The following is a 23409-nucleotide window of genomic DNA, read 5'->3' as shown; positions in this document are numbered from 1 at the left end:
TGCCTGTATATACCATCCTTTTCTGTTTTAAATTAGCCCTGTGAAGAATATGACTATCTATCCTACACTCAACATCATACGAGCATTAGCAGCCACCCATTCAAATTGCATGTAATAGCTTCAGGTACTCTGTGTGGGTGGGTCAAGGTTCTCTTCTGCCAATCTAAAACACCAGCTGCATGGGGTAAGTCAAGGGGCAGAAGGCCCATAAAGTGTCACCCCCAGACTGCATTTTGCAGTCAGACCACTGGCCAAGGCTGACTAGGTCTTCTCCAAGCTCCCTGGGAGCACTGGCATCCCCTCTGAGGGAGACTCGTTGCCCACAGACAGGGCCAGGGGCCCCTGGGTCAAGCATTTCTTACAACTGCAGGATGCCAGGCCCAGCACATCTGCAGATGCTCACTCTCTAGCTTTTGCATATGGGCACAGTCATGCTGGGTGATATTTGCTTGGGGCTTGCAAAAGCTCTACCTGAAGCAACAGTTTCATGAGCTATGCTGGAAGTTATTTAACGTACTTCCAGCCTAAAAGTCTTGGATGCCAATAGTTGTGAGTTAAATTCTGAAATGGCACGGAGTTGCCTTTATGAAATGCATAACTCTTTGAAGTGATAACAGGCCTGAACTGCTTTTATCTCCCTCGACAGGGACTCCATTATAAAACAGCAATAATGTTCCCAAGCAGACAGCATGCCCCCAAACAGCTGTGATCTTACCTATCTTACAGATAGAGGCCTTGAATGATCATCAGCCTTTGTGAGCTCAGTTTATCTTATAAAGCCATGTTGAAAGAAAAAAGCAGAGGAGGTGAACAGCAAAGCCTTTGCCAACTGTATTTCACTGTCTAATGAATACTTAGGAAAAAACATTTAAATGCTCTTAACAGTTCTAGTGACACCATTTGTATGCAAGTGCCGTCATCGTACTGAACAAACTTGGGATCCCTGGTATTTCTAGAAAAATTTTAAAGGAAAAAATACTGACCAAAAAAATTGTTTATGTGTGACCTTTAAGCCCCTTTTAGCAAAAGTAAATTATTCTATATAACATTCCAAAATTGATATTTTCTATTACTGATTCCTTTATTATAACTTGAGTTACTAGCATTTCTATGGTTAGATGAGTTAGATGCAAAATACACAAGAAGCCTCATGGCTCATTTTTAACAGGTAAAACTAAATTTCTGCATCATTTGATACTGCAGCTGACACAGTTAAGTGTTAGCACTTCATTAATATTTTTACTTGGAAGTGCAGTATTTCTATTAATGGTGAGTCGCATTAACATTCCTAAACCAGCCTGATCTGAACAGGTGGCACTACATTCTGCAATTTCATTCCTACTAGAGGTGCAAAACAGGGTGTGGAAAGCTTAGTGCCATTTTTTAATTTGTCATCTGGGCTGTGGAGGTGCTGCTTGTGCTGAAGCAAGGGTTTGCTCCCTACCGAGCTCTTAGGCTTCTGAAGGGCTGGAAGGTGGCAGAGCAGGTACAGATGAAGGCATTTATGTGAGTTTTTCTGCCAGTGATTTTGTGGGCACATCACCCAGAGGGAGCACAGAGATCACCATGCTGCTTGGAAGAGAATGGATAAAGAATGTTTATTCAGCATTTTCACATTAGGCAATGTGGCAAACACTCAAGAAACTTCTTGGCCAAGTCCAGCATCACTATAGGATCTGTGCTTGCTTGCACAGACTTACTGTCAGCTTTGTCAAGCATTTCAGCTTTGCCTTTGAGGCAATTGCTATGCATGAGGGACAAAGTGTAGCTGAAGGTAAGGCTGTACTGTACTCCCTGGACAAGCTGGCAGGAGAGTGTAAGCTATGGCTCTGCTGCTCCCCACCACTGTGGCTGTGTTCCTGCATGGGGTCAACTTAGGTCATTTATGCCTAGCATCTTCTCTGGACCCAAAACGTTTCTTCTTGCAGGGATAGCAACAGACTGTTGCTGGAGTGACGTGGTGATGGATATGTACCTGGCCACATAGTGCTAAAGGACAAGCATCACACAGTTTCTTTCATCTGATATCATCTTTCTGGGTAAGCAGCAGCCCATGCTCTGTGGGATGTCAGGATGATCAATTCTGCTGGGGACTTCTAGCACAAGGTCATTGCAAGTCATGGCAGCTTGGCAAAGGAAACTAGAAAGAAGAGTTAATTTCTCTGCTTGGGGCATAGACAGTGACTCTCCCTACTCACAACCTTGCCAAAGTTACTAGCATTGTGCAGTACATTCACAAAACCTGTACTCCTTTGCTTTCCACAGAATCTTAATAAAATAAGGATTTATTTACATGCTTAATCTCCACTCCTACCTCAACTATAGCTGTAAGCTAGCCTGGGTCACAGGTAGCTGCCAGAAGCATAGAGAGGTGTGTAGTGGAGCCAAGGAAATATAGTTTCTGCTATAAGCCTCAAAAAATCCTATACTCCCCACATTCTACTTTTTTTTTCTCCCTAGTTACTGGAATTCTTCCCAACAGCAGAGCTGTACCTACCTTGGAAATCCCCCTCTGCTGGGCTACACTCTCTTGGAAATCCCCCTCTTCCACTCTCCCTGGGATAATACTGAAGATGGTAGGCAGCACTTCCTGGGATGTATATCCAATTTCCTCTTCTTGCTTCTCCACTTCGAGGCTGCTCCTTGGCCCAGTTCCCAAACCAGGCCTCAGGAAGGTCACCAGGGTCTCTCACAGCCCCATGCATCCCCACTGTGGGCTTCCCACTCTGCTTTACCCTCTTCCCTCTGCCTCCAGCTTGTGCTCTCTTTGCTCAGAAACCTGTTATTTGTTGTGGGGCTGTAAGCCTGTCCATGGGGAGAGTGGTGGGGTTTCAGCAGGGATATGCTGCAGTCCAAACATTTACACTTTGGGTTCCTCCTCTATTATACAGGTGCCTGTGACATACACAGAAAGAAAAAACCATGTGATGCTTCTGTGTGGTACACAAAAATATGAACTTTGGTAGAGATTTGCTGGGAAGTGACGTGTCACGCTGTAGTCTCATACCTGGAGAACCGCTTCTCTTTTTCAATAGCTGACTTGGTAGCAATATAGAGAATGAAATGGATGTTATGGATTAATAAAACACAGAGACATTTTATTTGAACCAAAAGTTAAAATTTTATTTGGAATATCAATATACCCCAAAAAAATAAAAATAAAAATTTCCTTTTATGTAATGAAATAGCCATTTGAAAATGGTAAAATAAAGATATTTATCATACTATTTCTTCTAGTTATTGTACACATATTTAAGGTTTTTTTTTCTGAATATAAATCTAGCTTAAGCTTTAAGGCTCCAAAAAGCCTCAAGCATGTAGTGGCCCTTTTGAGAAAGCAGATAAGTCAATCAGAGCTGGGTTTTTTCAGCAGACAGGCCTTTTTGAAGCTGTCCAGGACTGGACAGATGTGAGATTTCTCAGGAAGGTCACTCTTTCAGGGGAGTATTACTTTGTACCCATTGGGAAATACACTCTAACCCCTCTTCATGCAGCATTTTACATTATGATGTCCTGGGGAGGGCCCTGGTTCCCCTTAGCTGTCAAAATAATGTGCAGATCCAATGTTATTTCTGTTGGTACAGTTGATTTAATTTAAGAAATCAAATGCTACCCTGTGATGTCTGCTCTGCTAGAAATTAAGTCAGTAATAAGATCCTGGTCCTGCCTTTACCCCTGTAAGCAAAAGGTTTCTGTGCCCATGTATTGCTGCATGGACTGCAGTGAAGCGTTGACGATTGCAGGATCAGGGACTTGTCTTTTGCTTGCTTTTAATAAAATAAATGGAATGGAAAATGTATTGAAATAAAACAGTGAAAACCCACCAACAATTCTGAGTTGTAATTCTTCCTTTTTATAGGGTTCATTGACGCTAGGCTGGAAAATATGACTGAAGACCCATGTCAGTGCCTGAGTAATGCCCCGGATGGTTCATGTCACAACTAAGCAAACAAGGGAATTTAGGTCTTGCATCACTGTCTGCAAGTGGTCTCCAGTGGGCTGAAGTAAAGCTCCCTGAAGTCACTGGACATCTCACCAACAATCTCACTTTCAGTAGGCACTGGAACAAGTCCTGAACTTAGGCAGTATAGTCTGAAATCTGCTTTGATTTATTCCTCGATCAAAGCCATCTTTATTACTTGAAGTATGAGTGTGTATATGATTTGTATATAAAGCTGTTATACTTCTGCTACTGGTTCTGAACCACAGGATAGACTCCAACTACTAAAGCTATTACAGCATTAATGCAGTATATCTCGCACTGCTTACAATGCTCTTTCGTGGTCATAATAACTGGTCTCTTATGCTCTTTGTTGCCTGAAGCCACCTGAATATTGATCCCTGAGGTACCACTGCTTTCAACTAAAATGTCACAGATTTTTACTTTCAGGAGAGAAAAATAAAATACACTCAGGACTTGAAAAAATTATTAGATGATGGATGTTCCTACAAACAAATCCATAGACCCACGTTTGCACTGAAGGAGCCACTTCCTAATTAACTTCTGCAGTAGGAATCCCTACACACAAGCCTTATTCCTCCAGCCACCTCATCCGGGGCACCTGGTGCTATGCAGCCCACTCTTTTTCCATGTTGCCTTTCCTCATCTCGGAAAGGAGTGAGCATTCAGCCTGGAAATACTTTGTCCTGGCATATGGAATGTCTCCCTCCTTGCCTCTCCTGCAACTTGTGCTCAATATTTTATGCCTACTACCCTGCTTGGCTGTTTCGAGTGATTCCTTTTGCCCTTATCTTGTATTATTTTAATGTGAGATTCTGGTGAGAGGTCTCTTTTGGAGCCAGCTGTTCCTAGTTGTGTGTTATCAGTGAGCCCAGACATAAATAATTTTTGACTGAGTTACAGAAGGTCTGCAAGAACAAGGGGTTTCCTTCTCATCACAGGCACAATCTAAAGAGGCAGCAGAATTACCCAAGTTTTTGTTCTTTTGCTAACTAGCTTAAAATATTTTCCTTAAAGTGTTCACTACACAGAAGCAGTGTTAAGGAAGGGCCAAATTCAGCTGGCAGCTGCCTAAGCATAAATCCATACCGGCCTTTCTGGTTTTATTTCAGTACGTTAAATTAATGCATCAAAACATAAAACACAGAGTTCGACACTGGCAGAGTGACCTTACCACCAGTGTAACTTTCCTGACTTCAATAGTGGATCCCATAACAGCATTTCCAGCGTCTCTTGTGGCTGTCACAGGTCCCATAATGCTTGGTAAATTTATATAAAGTTTGAGTTCCCCGTGGCATGTGTGCAAGCAACAGAATTACAACTTTCTTTAAAACAATTAGAGAAAAAAGGGTTCTGGTACTGGGCAAAAAACCTTAAAAGCATGACTCCAAGGCTCAAATCAGCAGAAATAAATAAGACCCAATTATCTTGTGGCTCATAGGTTGGAACAGCTGGAGAATTGCTGAGGTGTCACTACATTAGGGTTGACTGGCTCAGTGTTTGTACATGTGAGTGGGTTAAATGTGATGTCTAAATATTATGCATGTATGTTTTTTTGTGGGGGAAGTAAGAAAAACAATGTAACTTGCTTTTGTCTTATCCTCAAATTCTTTAATGCCAGTTACACCTTTGACTTCAGTGGAAAACCTCAGAGGAAAAGCCTAATGGAATAGTAAGGCCATAGGACCTGTGTAAATGCATGTGTGATGTCATCTCCTGAGGGAAATGGCATTGTGACAGCCAATTCCCAGAGTGACAATAAATGTACCCTAATTTACCACTGTACCTTACGTGTCTGATCTTGCTGCCCCTTCCCTACAGGTATGCTTGTCTGCAGCCTAGTCCTCCTCCAGGGTGCCCACTGAATTTGTGCTGAGTAACCCCTGCACACCAGGGGTACATGTACACTGTCTGTTGAGGAGGTCACTTGGGGTGGTGTCTGCGCTGGAGCCGCTTCCCAGGCAGCAAGGAAGCTGGCCCTTGCCCACCCAGCCTTGGCTAGTAGGGTAGTGGGCACATCGAGGAGCAGGTGCTGGGAATGGTGCAGAGGTACCTACGAGGGCTTTGGGAGGGTGGGGAAGGAGCAAGTGAAATTCTTGCTCCACTGAAGTCAGTGTCAGCATTTGCCAGCATTGCCATCCAGCACAGAGAGGTGTGGGGTTTTTTTATACCATTAAGGAAAACAGAGTATGAAACATGGTAGGTGGTTGTTTGCAACCCATCCTGTTTTCTGCTTTTGTTACACTGAGGCCACAAGTCCCTGCCATGCTGCGATATCACTTCTTATAGATAAAGTTTATGGGGTTTTTAAGTCATGAGTCATAAGCCTCAAAGTAGCAGGAGATGTGCACAGTTCCTTCCCCTCTGCTCAGACAAAAGGCAGTCAGGCACGCCAGCTCTGTTCAAAGCAAAGCAAAGCCTCCACTGACTTCACAGAGTCCAAGACTTCTGCTCCAGCTTCAGCTCCAGACACTGGACCAGTTCCATCCCCTCTTGCTCTATTTGAAGAACTCAAGACACACAGGACTGAGGGTCTAAATGGCACCATGGTGGACTTCTACCAATGCTTATCAGCTAATTGCAGCTTGACTTTAATTTTGCCTTTTCCACTTTTAATCGGTCTTTTTAACCTGCTTTTTAGCCAGGGCAAAACTAAACATGAGGAAAAAGGCTTATTTAGCATTATAATTATCTACTCCCAAGCTGTATAACAAAATGGTTTACACATTTAATTGGTTTTGTCTAATATTTCCACGTATACAGTAGTCCTATTAATGAATATCATAGCTTCATTACTGCATATCACATTTTGCTATGTTTTGTACGATAAAATAACGTCAGCACATCAATAACTTAAATAACACAAATGTAAACTCATTTTCTGCTTGTTATAATTATGATTTTAGCCTGAATAGGCTTTTGATTTGTAAGACCATTCACATAATATGGAATGTAACTTTATTTGTTTTTCTTTTGTATATAATGAGACACCGAAAGCCCTTGTCATCTCTTAACAGGATACTAAAGCAGCTCTGTTTCATGAATGACAGCACAATTAAAGCTAAAAATCATAATTAAGAAAACCCTTTTGTACTGTACAATCTCAAATTAAAGCAAGAAAGATAATGACAATCTTATGCATTAGCCAGGAAACGTGATTCTCTGCCACTGGGCTGCTTTTTCTTGTTGACAATTCACAGAATGTGTATATGGGTGTAGTTATAGGTGTGTGTATATCCTATGCAGAACAGCAGTCCCTATTTTGTTGATCTAGTTCTTCTAATTTTTTAGTTAAACTACCTAGCTGTTACAATTTAGAATACTACATTAACACATTTAACATCAAGTTTACATACTTGCGTCTTTGAAATACTAGGAACTTTTACACATTTTATTTGGCTTTGTAAGGACTGAAATATCACAGATAATGCAACCTACTTGTCTTTGAAAGAATATGGCTGTTCTCAACTAACTCTCTAAGGTTCAGAGTGAAATATGTTTCTCCTTATATCTGTAGCTGACTTCATAGAAGAAAGGATGTCCTCTTAAGTGGTCAGTTACAGTACAGATTCTGCAGAGATACATATATGTTTAATGAAGGATAATTCTCTCTGGACTTTAGAGTCAAGCTGTTGCAGCAAAATTACTTCGTTTAGACTAATTTTTCCTATACAAATCTCAAGAAAAACCTATTCCAAGTATGTTTTGTAGTAGTATCTCCACATGACCAGAGGAGGGCACTTTAAACATCTTTGCACTGCCCGGGAGGCAGATGCAGAAGCACAGTGATACCCAATGTCGTGCAGTCCTGCCACCTCTTCTAACCCAGGCAGGCACCCTTGCGTCCACAAAAACACGGAATCCATGTTGTACCACAGGGCTCTGTTCTGAAAACAGTGGGCAGATATATCACTCTCTTCTCACTAACTAGGATTTCTTCCGATTTCCCCCATTTAATTCAGTGTTGCTGCAGGCTAAATTAAGAGTAACGGATAATTCCTAAAAATCACATTAGGGGAGTTGTCTCCCTCTCCTTCCTGAACATCCCTCTGCTATTAGCCCCTGTTAATTTAGCAAATATTGATTGATTGATTTAACCCTCTATGACTTATCCTGCTGTAGAAATTCCTTGCCTTTAACTGAAAAATGCACTTGGAAAATGCACTCTCTGAGATATGTATTGCAACAGTGCATCTTTTCACATTAAACTCTTGTAAAAGTACTGCTCCTTTCCACCTTCTGAGGGAGGTGACTCTGTGTCCCAGATCTGCTCTCCTGACAGAGTACACAGCAGAGAAATCAATCTCTTCTCTTTTTCATTCATGACCACAGTGTGGAGTTCAGTAAGTTTCCATGCAGGAAACATCCTTTTCAGCTTCATTTTGGCTAAAGGTATCAACCTTCTATGGAAAAGATTTTAATTCTGCAATCTTACTGCTATCATAGACAGATTTTTTTTGTCACTTCTGCTTTGTTTTGTTCAAGTTTATGCTGAGAAATTATTAGAAAGGATTTAGAAATCTTTTTTTTTTTAAAATAAAAGTCTCTCCTCCACCCTGGGGAAACACACTGCTTATTTAACATACTTTCCCCCCCCTCAACATTATTCCATTTCTCTTTTCTTCTCTTTTCTTTTCTTTCTTCTTTCCTTTTTTCTTTTCTTTTTTTCCCCCTTCTTTCTTTCCACCTTTCTTTTCTAGAGCAGACAGGTACAAGAAGGAAGTTGTCTTTCATCAGCAGTCCTTTGAGATAGAGTAGAATTCAGTGAGTCCTCACCATGATAGGATCATAAACTTACTGGGTTAAACCAAGCTAACTTTCCCTAAGCTGCCAAGTTTTAGCTGCACCATACATATATGTTTCCTTGTGCCTTTTTTTTTCTTATAATTTTTTTTTTCTTGATGACCCTGAGCTATGGCTTCTCGTTTCTAGCACTAGTCAACCTTCCTTTCTTTTCTGGTTTTGCCAATATAGGCCTCAAAGAAAAAATGGCAGAAGAGCACAAAGTAGCTGAGGTACATGAGAGAGGACCAGATGATGTTCTGCACGTGGGAATGGCACTGGCCCTGCTGCATCCAGGAGAAGACCAGGTAATTGATCACGCAACCGATCAACATCTGAGTGATCTGCGACAAGGTGATGAACATGGCAAACTTGCGTGAGACTCTGAAGCCAGCAGCCCGCAAGGCGTAGTAAGAGTACATAACAGCGTGTACTCCATAGTTCATGGTCATGAACCAGCCGCCGCCAGCCACCATGTCCTTGTAGGAATACCAAGAATAAAGTAACACAGTAATGTGATGGTACCAGTGTAAGAAGATGAGCTTCTGTTTCCTAAGAATAATGAATATAGTATCACCTGTAACAAAACAAAAAAAAAAAAGGGGGGGGGGAAGAATGGAGAAACATATTAAACAATTCTACAATTAATGCAGTGCTCTCTTCCCTTTGCTGTTGCTGTAGTATATACTACCTTGGAGGAAGAAAAAACACCTCAGCTCTAGATCTGAGAGCTTGTCTGATCCGAGAGCCAGTTTGGCTCCTAATCTCTATGCAATTTTTAGAAAACCAGAGTATCTACATTTTCCAGAGTGAATAATCCCCATTTGAAAACTCCATAGGTTTACATGGCAGCCCTTTGCTGCAAACGTAATCCATGAAAATCTGAGGTGAGGTAGGCTGATGTATGTGTATCATCTCTGACTGTGAGACTGTCCATTATATACAGTCACTGGAAGAGAAATACAGTTCAATAGAGAGCAGAAAATCTGAAGAGGAAGCAGCACACTGTCCTCTGATTCAAATGTCTACATGGAAACTTAACCCAGTTAAAATCAGTAGAGCCTTTTGAGCTAATATGCAAAAGGTTATTGCATACACAACCCACAATACTGAAAGGTATGTTATTGTGAGGCAGACAATAACATAAATTTCTTATAGAAAGAAATTTGGGTTTTGTTGAAATGCACATCCTCTTCAGGCAAATTTATCTTACTATCGTAGAAAAGTAAATTTTATTCCTCTTTCCTGCTTTTTTTCTTCCTTCTGCTTTTTGTGATTGCAATGAGTATCTCAATTAGATATACGGATATATGCATGTTACTTGTTTTCCATTGTTATAGGCACAGTGTTTCCAAAAAGATCCCTGAGATTTGAATCTGGGGACTTATTTTGATTTATATGGAATAGATTTATATAGGATAGATTTAAGGAAATCTATATCATGAATATTAGTCATGGGTGGAAGCAGAGCTGCACCATCTGCACAAGGTCTATAATGAGCCATAATGCTACTGTTTACTTCATTAGCTTGAAGATGTTGATTCACATTTTAATAAGTAATCATATGTTCGATTTATTGTTGCTGTGTAGTTCTAGCTGATGTCTCCCAGTTTTAACAACTACATTTCTTTGGGTTTGCAGTAATTTAAGCAGCAGGAAAACAAGGGATTCTGACATAGCAAGGCAACTGGTGTCTGTCTCTTTCTAGTTTTCATGCTGATGAATTTCTTTGCTCTAATTTTCTGAATCAAATTATCCACTGAAAGGTAAAGTCTTATTTTTGCTGTACACCTGAACACAGTGATAGCTGCAGCCCTTTGAGGTTTAGTGAGAACATCCTCCAAAATGAAAGCTGGAGGGCTGCTAAATCATTGCCTCCTCCTTTCCATTAAAGCAATCCTTTCTTACACTAATAAGCTGTGAATGAGAACACATTAAGACTATTAAGTTGCCTTTGGCACGTTTATCATAAATATCCTTACCAGAAAAGCTGTTGGAAAGATAGAAGTTCATAAGAATCAGGACTGGAAAAGCTAGAGATATTATGGGAAATTTGTTTCTACTCAGAGGAAGCAGACAGCCCCAGCTTTCAATGCTTAGGGAGGAAGCACCTTACTGCTCCTAATTGTATACTTAGATGTGTATTAAAGAATGAATGCTACAGAATGGAGGCAGAACCTGACTCAAAGCTTCTTGCTGACATAGCTGCTATAGCCCAGCCTTCATTTCTGTACCCGTGGGGTCAGTGACTGACGATTATGCTACTCTTATTTACCTACAAGCAGCTCAGGAAGAAGTATGTACCAGGTTGCTTTTACCTCTTGACTGCCCTGCTATGTATAATCACTGCAGTTTATTCCTGGGCTGGGAATGGTCTTATTCAACTGCACATTGCTCTAACTTAGCCAGGCTGGAATTAATCTCTAGAGACTAAAACATGCAGTTTGGGCTTCGTTTATGTTTACTGAGTTTTTCTAAGACTTAAATGAGATTTTGACAGCACTGAGACCCTTCTTGTGCTTCCTGCATGGACATTTCTGCTCTAAATATGCACAGTGAGAGAAAGAGAGAGAGGGTACTCACCTAGTTCGGGTGCTTTGCTTAGCACAAATGCATATGCCCAGAATTTGCTGACAGGTCCAATGTAAAAACTCTGGTCACACACTGACTGTTTCAGGCCTTTGGTCATCAAAATGTACAGCATATAAGCACCAGTTCGAACAGCACCGAATATACTTTAAAACAAAAAGAGAAAATAAGACAATTAAGTGGACATTTGAAATCTATGTGCCATCACTTCAAATTATTAAGGGAAAAAGGTCATAAATGTGATGAAATAATAAGTTTGAGACAGCCTAAAAGCTGAAGCAACTCTGCTGGCTTCTAGGAATTTATTTTGAACTCAGACTTGTAAACTGGACTGCAGCTGTATCCCCTGGTGAAAGTCTGGAATGGTTTTTATTTCATTACTACAGGAATGATCCTTCAGTTTTCAGGAGCAGGGAAACATCTACTTTAGCTCAAAGCAACATGCAGAGTTTTGCTGCTGATGGCCGGGAAACTAGACAAAATGAGTTGATAAAGAGCTGTATCATCATGATAATCAGGACAAATTCCCTCTTCTGGTTTTCTCAGAGTTTTCTCTTGTCTCTCCCTGTGTTTGTTATACCCACAGGCAAACCCAGGCAGGACACACAGATTTTGATGGAGTGTCTCAGTCAGGGCTGGTGTTTTGGTGCACATGCTTGACTTCATCTCTTAATGGGTCACTGCTAACAGAGGGAACCACCAGTTGAATCAAGCCGTAAACAGCAGATTCACCCTCACTTCATCAAAGTGAGATGCAAGGTAACAGTGTTCTGTAAATTAGAAACATTGAGAGATTTGCAACTATATTAATTTAGTGCAATTACAGAGGGCATAGGTTGACATCCAGCTGATATAAGGAACAAAGGCTTCTTTCACAGCAGCAAGGAGCTCTGCAGAAGAAACTGACTCACTTTTACAGCAAGAACATGCTTGCCCCTTGTCTACCATTGTAGCTTGTTGGCCCTTTATAAGTGTTGATGAATACTAGGTGAAGGAAGTAGCTTTCAAGAAAAAGGAAGAAAAACAGACCCAATCTCATTTGAGGTTAAGTATATCTTACTTTATGCCTATATCGTATGTTCTCGTCCCTCTACCCAGCTCCATCTTATCTTCCCTCTAACTTCTTTGTGACCTTGACCTACCCTGGTTCCTGCTCTGCCTTGTTGTCTTTCATGACTATAGCCTAGCAGCAGGCAAAAGAAGCCACCTAAAACTGAAGTATAAACACATGTGGGCAATGCACGCTACCATTTATGCAAAGTATGTGAAATAAGGAACAGTTCCTCTGAAGTTATAGATTCTCTGTTATTTGTCCTTGTCTTCTGAAGTCAGTATTTAAAAAACATGTATTAAAATCACCAAGGCAGCCTCAAAAGTTGAGGTCTACGGCAGTCCTTATGGCACTTGGTCTGACCAGATGGTTCTAGTAAGCCTGCTGAACACAAATACTGCTTACTTAAACTTTTATGTGATTTGCATAAAGTATTTAGATTTTCAAATCTGCAGCATTGACATACCCAGTCAAATCTGTCTGCTGCTAAGCAACAGTGCAACTTGCTCTCCCCTGTCCACTGCAACCAAGTGGAGTACCACACTGTCTGGTGCTCCTCAGGCTGTCAGTGGCATCACAGATGGGGCTCTACAGCCAGGTCATGCCCAGGGAGAAATGCTACATCTTGGCTCTCCTACCATTATCTTCTGAGGCAACCATTGCATGTGGTTTCAACTGTGCCATCAGGAAATTCATACAAATGTGAGCACTTATGAAGCTACTATTATTATTTGCTATTTGCATAGTGGTATTTGCTCATGGGCTCTATTGCCAGATGAGTCCTCTTGAGCTATGTGCGAATTAACAACCCTCCTGCTGTGGTACAGGTATGCTGAAAAAGTTCAGCTGAGCCTGGGTTTCCCATTAGCACTGCCCAAAGCAATGCCTGCATTCCCAGGCTTAGGCAGGACAGCTACTGCAGTCTCTTGTGTTCATCCACTCCTGTGTGCAGAAAAGACAGCACAGTATTCTTAGCATCTATGCAGCCCATAGCGTATCCTCTCCATGAAGGGTTGTTTCCTCCCAGAAATGCTCTCTCAGCACACTTCTTACGTCTTTCAAGCATCAGTCCTTTTAAGTCAGCAGACTGCCAAAACCTGCAGGAGGAGTTTTGAAATGAGGTGCAACTCATTCTGTGTCTTCTCTTTGGCATTTAACATATGCACTTTTTTTTTTTTCAGGAGTTGCATTTCTCATTCCCAAGAAGACAGGAGATCCTGACAGAGATGTGATCTGATCACCTCCTGAGGCAGTGAACTCCTCAGGCTAGCCACGGCATGCTGCTGCTTGCTACTATGTTTTAGGTGGTGGCAAAACTGGGTGGAGGAAGATCAGACAGAATACCTAACGATATGCTGATTCTTCCATTAGCAAATACCTCACTGCTGACATTAAAATGTGGAGAAAAAGGAAATTTTAAATTATAAAATCAAATAGCTGCAAGCAATATGCCTTTTCTTGTAAAGAAGCTACACTGCCTTTTTAAAAAATAATTTATTAATAAAGTTTTAAACCCAAAGAGAATTCTGTGTCTTGAACACAATCCCAGATGAGAAGAGCGCTTGTTCAAGCAACAGGAAAACATTGCTTTAACTGTGATTGAGTATGGACACCCAGAGATCTAATCTGGACTGATAACAGAGCCAAAGAGTCTCCCTTTGCTGTGCTTGAGATTATATTGATGTAGTTCTTCCTGTCTTTCTGTTTAGCAAGTACTGCAGAGCTCTCCCTGGAGTGCACTTGCACACACACATTCGTTCACACTCACACACTTACTTTTCTATAATTCCAGAGGATGGTGGCTTCCTCTAGTTCTATGACTCTAGAAGTGACTCCAGATACTGCTCTACACAGTGTGAGTCAGACTAATCTGAATTTTCATCAGTAGAAACCAAGTTACATTTTTGTGTAACTCACAAGGGAAGGTCTTATGAGTAAGGAGGATAGCAAACTAGAAGTAACAGATTCAATTACCTAACTATTTAGGAAATTGAATCAGTTAATAGACACTGTGAGCAGGTAGCTGATACGAGATGTGCTGCATGCCAAAACACTACCTTGAGAACAAGTGCACGCCATCGGAGACAGAAAAAGGTCTAATGCACAATTGCAAACATGTCTTGGACCCAGAGAGCCAGGACTGCTTTTTGTGCCTCTACCACTTAATCTTGTTTTTTCTGTAAGGTAAGATCAACCAATGAATTTCTATCTTGCAAAGACATGATGTGCAGCAGAGTGATGACACTGCTTGCTCAGTAAATCACTTCTGCTTCATTCTGTCCTCGCCCTGGTCTCTGCTGTAGCTTTTGTGAAGCATTGAAATGAACTGCTTACCAAAGCAGTCTGTCTGGTGGGAATCATCTGCAGGGATTTTAGAAATAAGGTAGCAGTGATTTACTGTACAATTACAGTCTTTTGCAACTAGAGAGACCGATCAGAAACAAACTGCACCAGCTAATGCAGTGTTCTCATCTATTCAGACTCAAAATGTCCTACATTGTCCTCCCTTCAGGCAGTGACTTCTCTTGTAGATTAACAAATGTCCAATTGATATTTTTAGTGTCCATAGTATGATCAAAATATATCCATGAGTAAAATAAAAACTAATACTTTTCCCTCTCAAACTTATTTTCAAGCAAGGGTTGGTGGCTTGACTGTAGCTGGACGCCAGGTGCCCACCAAAGATGCTCTATTAGTCTCTCCCCTGGGCAGGGGAGAGTCAATATATCAAAAGGCTCCTGAGTCAGGATACGGGCAGGGAGGGATCACTCACCAGTTACCATCACGGGTAAAAGAGAGTTGACTTGGGGAAATGATTTTATTACCAAACAAATCATGGTAGGGTAATGAGAAATAAAAACTAAACCTTAAAAACACACCCTCTCTTCTCTTCTTCCTGGGTGTAACTTTACTCCTGAATTCTCTACCTCCTCTCCCCAGAGGCTCAGGGAGCAGGGGATGAGGAACAGGGGTTGTGGTCAGTTTTTTCATGCGTTGTCACTGCTGCTTCTTCCTGATATGAGATGTGCTGCCACTTCCCCTGTTCCAGCATGGGATCCTTCCCACAGGTGACAATCCTCCACAAACTTCTCCAACGTGAGTCCTTCCTGGGAGCCGCAGCTCTTCATGAACTGCTCCAGTGTGGGTCCTTTCTGTGGGGTGCAGTCCTTCAGGAACACACTGCTCCAGTGTGGTTCCCCTGTGCGGTCCTAAGTCCTGACAGCAAACCTGCTCCAGTGTGGGCTCCTCTCTCCACAGGTCTACAGGTCCAGCTGGGAGTTTGCTCCAGCACAGGCTTCCCACAGGGTTATAGCCTCCTTTGGGCTTCCACCTGCTCTGCTGGGGTCTTCCATGGGTTACAAGTGGATTTCTGCTCCACCATGGCCCTCCATGGTGGAGGGGGCACAGCTGCCTTACCACAGGCTACAGGGTAATCTCTGCTCCAGCGCCTGGAGCACCTCCTCCTGCTCCTGCATTGACCTTGGTGTCTGCAGGGCTGTTTCTCCCACATATTCTCACTCCTCTCTCCATCTGCAACCACTCTCAAGCAGTAACTTTTGTGGTTCTTAAATATGTTATCCCAGAGGTGCTACCACCATTGCTGATAGGTTGGCCTTGGCCAGCCCTGGGTCTGTCTTGGAGCTGGCTGGCATTCACTGAGGAAGCTTTTAGCAATTTCTCACAGAAGACACTCCTGTTGTGCTGCTACCAAAACCTGGCCACACAAACACAAAACAGAGGACCTCAAAACACATTCCATGCACAGGTTAGGCACAGCATTAAGGAGGGAAACTGAGGGCTGGGGAGTGGCTGATGGAAGACAATGCAGGCATTGAATACTGAAGACAATGCAGGTGTTGAATGCTGAAGCTGCTTTCTGCTGTCTCCATCGTAATTGTCAGGAAGGAATGAAGTACTTGTTTCTCAAAAGCCCAAGAGGGCAGCAGGTAGCTCAAGACCTCAGTCCAACCCCAGCTGCCATTGTAGCAGGCTCAGCTCCTCCTCACAGTGGAGGTCACTGCCCATTTTTGCTAGAGCTGCTTTCTATGCAGACCCATCTCTGCACTTGGCTCCTGACACCTCTGGACATCCCAGTCCAGGATCAACACTGTGGAACTGTGCAGAGAATGGGACTTCCACATAAAAACAAATTTAAAAGTTCAGCACAGAATATAGTAACATGTCCTAAAGGCTAATCACAGTGGGAAGTCTCTGCTCTGGTTTGCATCTTTTAAAAGAACTTGACCAAACAAACCATGCAATCTGTATATGCAGAACTAGATAAAGATGGCATTGAAGGGGATAAAAGTCTTGACTAGAGCTATGGTGAATGAAAAATATGTTAGCTACAAACTAGAGATCAGAAGTGGAGTATCTATTCAAAAGCATGCCATCCTGGGTACCCATCACCAGCAGAGAGCAGCAGGGAGTCTGCAGACAGCAAGACCCAGCTGAGCTGCACAAAATTAAGGGCTAGTTGGGACTTCAAGCAGAGCCCTCCTAACCCAGGCCCACAGGCTGTTCAACATGGCCCAAACCACCTGCACCCAGCTGTTTAACTAGTCTCTGAGGTGTCTGACTATCCTCTGCCTTGGGCGTGCTGGGCTAGTCCAGCAGTCAGCTGGCCATACACCGAGCCAGAGCTCCCACAGGTCTGGCTCCAGCTCCCAGCCTGGGGTCCAGTTGCAAAAGAGAAGAAATCTTAATTCTGTCCCAACCTACTTACATGGCGACTCACGGGAGTCCCAGCAGGTGAGTCTGTGCCCTGGGAGCACAAGGAGGTGGCAAAAACATGGTCCTCCTCTGTGAAAGCCACATTGAGCAGCTGAGATGACCACACATGCAAGTCACATCCCTCTGACTGCATCCAGCTTATACTGGAATGGCAATAAGGAAGCAGGTTCTTTAGTTTTTGTTGACTCTTCTTTTTTTTTCATTTTAGTATGTGAAAGATTTACAGAGGAAGCACTCTGAATTCAAAAGAAACTTCTAAAGGGCAACAGAAGAAAGTGGAGCTTCCTACAACCTTCCTTCATGACAAATCAAACCACGTTCAACTTCTCGTTCTGTTCAGCAGAAGTGTTTTGGTGGACATACCAAGTTTCCCTTCTGCCACTAAAGAGCTGGTCTCTTAACGTAATAAAATGACCTTTCTGTGCCCTTCTGATTTAAAACCCACAGTCCTCATGAAAGAGGAATGAGTTGTGCTGCTAATGCTGAGGCACAGGAGCACAGGAAGCACAGCAACCCCTTGGTCTGACAGGCCCGAGCGGCAGGGTAGTCCAAGAGCACACCTAGAGACAGCAGTTACTGTAAAAAGGGGCAGCAGAATATTTCTGTGCTCAGCCAGGCAACAGAAAACATGTAAAATATGAACTGATACTGAGGAAACGCAGGGAAGAAGCACATGTAAGACAACTATCAGAACTAAGTTTCTTGAAAAGAAATGCAGCTTCATCAAACATCACTGAACTTCCCAACAAGACAGTTGTCAAACCTGTAAATAAACTCCCATGAGCAAAGAAACTCAGAAATTCCCAGTATTACAAAGCAGCATGTACTAATGTGAAAGAAACATCTCACATCCTTCAACCATTCCCTTGCTGTTCTTTTCAACTCATTCCTAAAAATAAGTTTGTAACAAAGTAATTTTTCAACATGAGTGGTAGGTTTGTTTTGCAGTTCTCTAGAAGTATTTATAGAGTTTTTCCTCTCTACCTGGTACAAGTAAGCTTTTTGCCACTCACTCTTACCTGGACCCAGAGGACCAGCCCATCAATGAAGTGCAGCACGCAGATAACATTGCAGGGACAGGGCTAGATGACCAATTTCTTTAGAAACTGATGTATTTTGTTGCTGCAAATTAAGTTGTTTGTGGGAGATTTCTATCTGTCTCCCATAAAACCCTGCTTTGGCCACATGAGAAGGAATGATAGTTTTTGGTTGACTCAACAGATACCAAGGCAACTCTGGAGGATGCAGGCATTTGAGGGGCCACTTGCCTTGCAAACCAGCACAGGGAATGGTTTTTTCCATGCTTGCCACAGTATTACTTTCTCGTAGGTGACTTCAGATAAAGTTGGCAGACCAGTGTTGGGAAATGGCCCGTTCCAGGGAGGAAGCATACAAGAATAGGTCCTACCTAGCAAACAGAGCAGGAGTTCTGGGAACATGCATTTGTATGGTGACCACACACTAAATACATATGAATACATACATATAATGCCACTGTATTATAGGAAGAGATACCTAAACTATTATCTATGTAGACAGGTGAGGTAGTCAGATCACAGTGTGCTTGCTGCGTTGCTATTTCTGCAGTGATTATCAAACCAGTGGGAAAGATGGAAGATTTAATGAACCATTGGCCTGCTCCCAATCTAGAATCTGTCCTTACATTTTGTGGTGGTTTAAGGTCCCCTAGGAGCAGAGTACTCTGGGAAACTGCTAACCTTTATGGCAAAAAGAAAGACTGTCAAACAAAACTTTAGCAGCTAAACAGAAGGTTTATGGGAGTCTGCCCTCATCATCTGTAAAAAAAGAGATGAAACTGCATTTTTTCCAGTTCTCCCAGGATATGGCTATAGAGAGGGTAGTTTCTTTTTAAAGTTGAGCCAAACCAGAAGGGAATGTCCAGGTTAAAGTGTTTATCTGGGTGGTATCAAATGAGAAAAGAATATTAGAGTCTGGTTTCTGCTGACCAGAATTAACTTTTCCTGGTGCTTATTCAAAGCTTCTTGTTCCAAAATCTTTTGTGGGTAGACATGCCAGACTGTTTTGAGGCTGGGAAGTGAATTAAAACCATGAGAGTAGCCTCCTTAAGAGCCTGCCTGACAGAGACAGCACTCCTTCCACCGCAGGCAGAGGACTGGTGAAACCTGGTCACACACCAGCCTTCCAGAACACTGAAGCAAAGGGCGAGTGATAAATATGTTTCCTGCCTAATTAAGTTTCCTTAAACTTGCACGTCTACAGGCACATGTTTACAGGGTATCACAGACAGCGAATGTGGGTCCTCTGGGCCCCACTTTCTGGGGGTTTTGACATGAGAAGGAACGTAGTGAAGGAGCAGCACAACCCACCAGAATTTGCAATTGTTTTGATCTGCTTTCTGATACCTAAGCTGCTCTGGGAGGTGTTTGTGGAGTGGCTAGATTTAATTGCAGCTGTTCCACTCCTTCTTTCTTTTTTTTTTTAAATGAATCACCTCTTAACTCTTCTTGTGATTTTTTTCCAGTGATGTACACTTTCATCCACACTTAGCCAGCTCTGCAGGGGGAGGGGAGGAGCAGTACCACCTTCACTGGGTAATGTGCAATACATGATGATACAGTATTAAAAAAAGAGTTGTATTTTCCAGATGGAATAAATTTTCTGAAAGAAAGGAGGAATCAATTAAGCCTATGAAAATCTTAATATATAGTTTCACTAAAAAGGTTGTCAGACTACTTAAACGTTAGCTTAGATGTGACTCCTGTCTTAGTTTTCCTTGATGATATTCAAGAGGATTGAAGTTATGTAAGTTCCATGAATTACCATAAAATCCTGCATCTTCTTGTACTTAGATAGGTGTAGAAACTATGAAGTTGCTTTAGGCTTATCTTTGATTGCTAAATCATGATATTTGCACTGTACAGTGAGAAACCATACACTAAGAAGCCAATCATTAAGTATAAATGAAATATAGGTAATGACTGAAAGCTATCATTTGGTTGTTGTTCAGTAATCTACATGGAATTAATGGCTCTTATTTTGATTTCACAGAGTCAATGAGACCTGTGGCTACATGTCATGCAATTTGACATGCCCTCTGATCTCACAGAAAAGCAACCCGGGAAAGGATCTGGCACCCAGCATCCTAAATGGTCAATGTGACACAAGGACAGTCTATATGAAATATTCATTTGCATTAATAACTGACTAGAAGAACCAGCTTTGTAAGTCTGCACCTGGTTATTAAGAATATTTTGCTAGGTTTGTGGAAGAGGGTTTCATTTCCCAAATTAAATTAAGCAGTCTCTTGGTGAGTGAAGGATACACAGCGATACAGTATTCATGTAAGTGATGAAGTCTGAAAAAGAATAGTACTGACTATGGATTTGGTCCCTCTTAAATCTAAATGTAATATTTTTTAATTATTATATAAGCATTTAAAGAAAGGACTTCTTAACAGTGAGGTACCTTGAAATCCTAGAGAGACACTTGTTCAAATTACAGCTCATGAACTCAACCTAACTGTTATTTTCATAAGACACGGCAAAGAAAATTAATGTAATTAGGCTGTTGTTTCATCATCTTTCAACATTTCTGAAGTGCTTTCAAGCAACGACAAGGTTAGTGATGGAACGGGAGACCTCTTCCTGCAGAAAGACTGTTGTTACAAGACACTTCTCTGTTTTACCTCCTAGAACCAATTCACGGACCTCCCCAGAAGACTCTGTCTCCTCACTGAATCCACCTAAGATGAAAAGGTCATCTCCATTCTCTCCCCATAGCAGACCTTCTTGTTGCCACACCAAAATTTTGGTCTCCTCTGCTTTCCAACAGCCAAGTGACCTACCACCTCCAGCTTGGGCTGTCCCAGAGTTACCAACGTCTTAATAATATTCAGGCCAGCAACTGCTTTAGGCCAGATGTTCCTGTGTGAAGAACTGCTAAGTACAAAGCTGTTTATAAGATGGGGTCTCTTCAGGTTCAGACCTAACTTCCTTCACACTTCTGTCTGTGTTGATATCTTCAAGGCCCTTAGCATTGTATTTGTGAATACCTCATAGAACCTAAAGGCCTTTTTACTCGTGACAGCCTCATAAGGTGGTTAAGCATAAGAGCCATTTCAAAGACAGAGAGGCAAGGTAAACTGAAATTTAATTGTCCTGTCAAAAATCTGTGTCTGAGTCATGATGAGAAATGATGTGCAACGTCATGAGCTGTGGTTCAGTGCCCTACCATGAGGTCTGTTTGATGTAAGCAGAAAGAGGTCTGGCCTCATCAGTGAAAATAGTATTACTGAATTAACAGTAAATACGCTCCAGTAGGAGGAATTTTCTCCAAGAGGAATAGTTTTGACCTGCTACAGATTTTCTTTTCACTTTTTAAAGCTGCTTTCTAAACCTTCAAGTCCCAGACTCTCCATCCTAATTACCTGGGGTACACCTATATCTTTCAAGATAAATAGTTTATAGGCTTAAAAGCTATTGGTACACTTCTTAACAACAGACTTCATTGTCTGCACATTTGATAATCTGGTAGCACACTTTCAAGACCTAAAAATACAGGTTGATAGGCAGAGACATATAGACAAGTTTACAAACTTGTGCTGTCCTAGAAACACAAAGAGCTCAAAAAGTTTTTGACCTAACCAGAAGACTAGTCCTAACACTCACTCAGATCCTTGCTTTCTTGCTCTTTTCCCTTGATATGTTAGGCAAATACCAGTGTGGATTTGGCCTGATACAGCTGGACAAAAGCCACAGAGAATGTGAACCTATGGAGTCAGTTTTAGGAGCATCCCTGCTTGTATCTCCCCTCAACTGTCACACCTCTTGAGTTTGCGCAGGACCAGACCACAGCAGCTGACCCTAACCGCAGGAGAAAATATTTGGATTTTCTCCCTTGTGGAATTTTTGCAGTTGTTCTAAGCATTCTAATTGCTTGCATTAATGTTCCTTGCCAATCCCCCTACTCGCACCAGTGGACTACAGAAGAAAAGCAGGCACAGACTGGAATCCATGATGGGGGGGTGCCTAACTCCTTGCAATATGAACAGGTACAAAAGCCATGCTAGTGAGGTGAAAAATTCAATGCCAATATTCTGAAAAACTCCTGTTCTCTTTTACTAATGCCTTCAGTTGATAAAACTACAAAAATGCACTTTTAATACAGCAATTGATTCTGTGGGAAATTTATTTTGAAAGGCTTCTATCCACCCAAGTGTTTGAAGGAAAAGCCTGAAGACATAACCAGTGAGTCAACTTGGACAAAAACAAACCCCTAAATTCTCACTGTAAAATGAAAAAATCTAACGATTTCTAAGTCAGTCTTGCAGAGGACTGCAATGATTGTTTTTATACGGATTTAGGACTATCATAACATTACTGAGAACCTAAGCTGAACTTCTTTCTGCTCTATACTGTTTGCATTTCACTGGGGAAAAAAAATCACACTGGCTACAATTTTCTCATCTTTTCCTTTTAGAAAACTAATTTCAGGCACAGATGTGGAAACGTTACTGAGTCTTCTCTGGTGCTGCTAAACTATGGTAACTATTTACATGCTCATTCTATATTTAGCAATTTTAGTGTAAAACTGCAAAAGCAGAGAAGGAGGTTTGTACTAACATATTTTACCCCTTGTTAACTGTGTTTAGACAACCACGTGCTCAGTTACTACAATTCAGTTGTTAGCAGATATTTGAAAGAACTCCCTGTGTTCTCCCCAGTTTAGTATATACATGAACTTATTTGGGACCATTATTTATTCTCTTGCAATGGGCAGGGACAAGAAAAAATTATGGAAAAAGCACCTTGGTCTCATGATATACTTTTTTCCTATGGTAACTGAGCACCTTTAAAAGCACGTTTTCAAAAATTAACAGTCATTTAAGAGCACTTATGTTAATCTCATTCTTTAAAAAGAATACAGAACTCATCCTCTTCAGCCCATGTGTCTGAAAGGTTGCAAGGTATCTATATTCTTCATAATGCCTAAACCATTGTAATTAAGAACACAATTTTCACAAATGTTTTAGACTAGGAAATGTTTCTAACTTCCCAAACTCCCTTAAAGCTTGTAATGACTAACGCCTTTGTTCCCACTTGCAATTTTACCTCTCCAGCTGAGAAAGGAGAGGGAATGCATTATTTGAAAATGGTCACTTTCTTTGAGGAGGTATAACTAGCAATGGGCACCCTCTGTGGCACTTCTCTCTCTCTGAGCTCCTGTACCCATGCATCCCACAGTGAGCTCTGCTGGCCCTCTTGCACTGGAGCTACTTCACCACTCACCCTGCAGGCAGGGTGCTGCCTCC

The 23409-nt window shown here is 41.8% G+C and overlaps 1 protein-coding gene across 2 annotated transcripts in view; it reads right to left on the bottom strand.

Moving 5' to 3' along the window:
• Positions 1–6902: 6902 nt before the first annotated feature.
• Positions 6903–23409, bottom strand: part of ELOVL6 (ELOVL fatty acid elongase 6) — a 76610-nt gene continuing 60103 nt past the window's right edge. For both annotated transcript variants that reach the window (XM_051789705.1, XM_051789706.1), the window contains exons 3-4: positions 11327–11478; positions 6903–9320 (exon numbers count right to left, since the gene is read on the bottom strand). In XM_051789705.1, coding sequence (XP_051645665.1) covers positions 8896–9320; positions 11327–11478 — 577 coding nt within the window. In that variant the 3' untranslated portion in view covers positions 6903–8895. The remainder of the gene's footprint in view (positions 9321–11326; positions 11479–23409) is intronic.

Source organism: Manacus candei, unplaced genomic scaffold, assembly GCF_025592945.1.
Source record: "Manacus candei isolate 608988 ecotype Guabito, Panama unplaced genomic scaffold, ASM2559294v1 h1tg000028l, whole genome shotgun sequence".
NCBI lineage: Eukaryota > Metazoa > Chordata > Aves > Passeriformes > Pipridae > Manacus > Manacus candei.
Note: the sequence above shows the minus strand (reverse complement) of the source record. Positions and strands in the feature narration are given on the sequence as shown.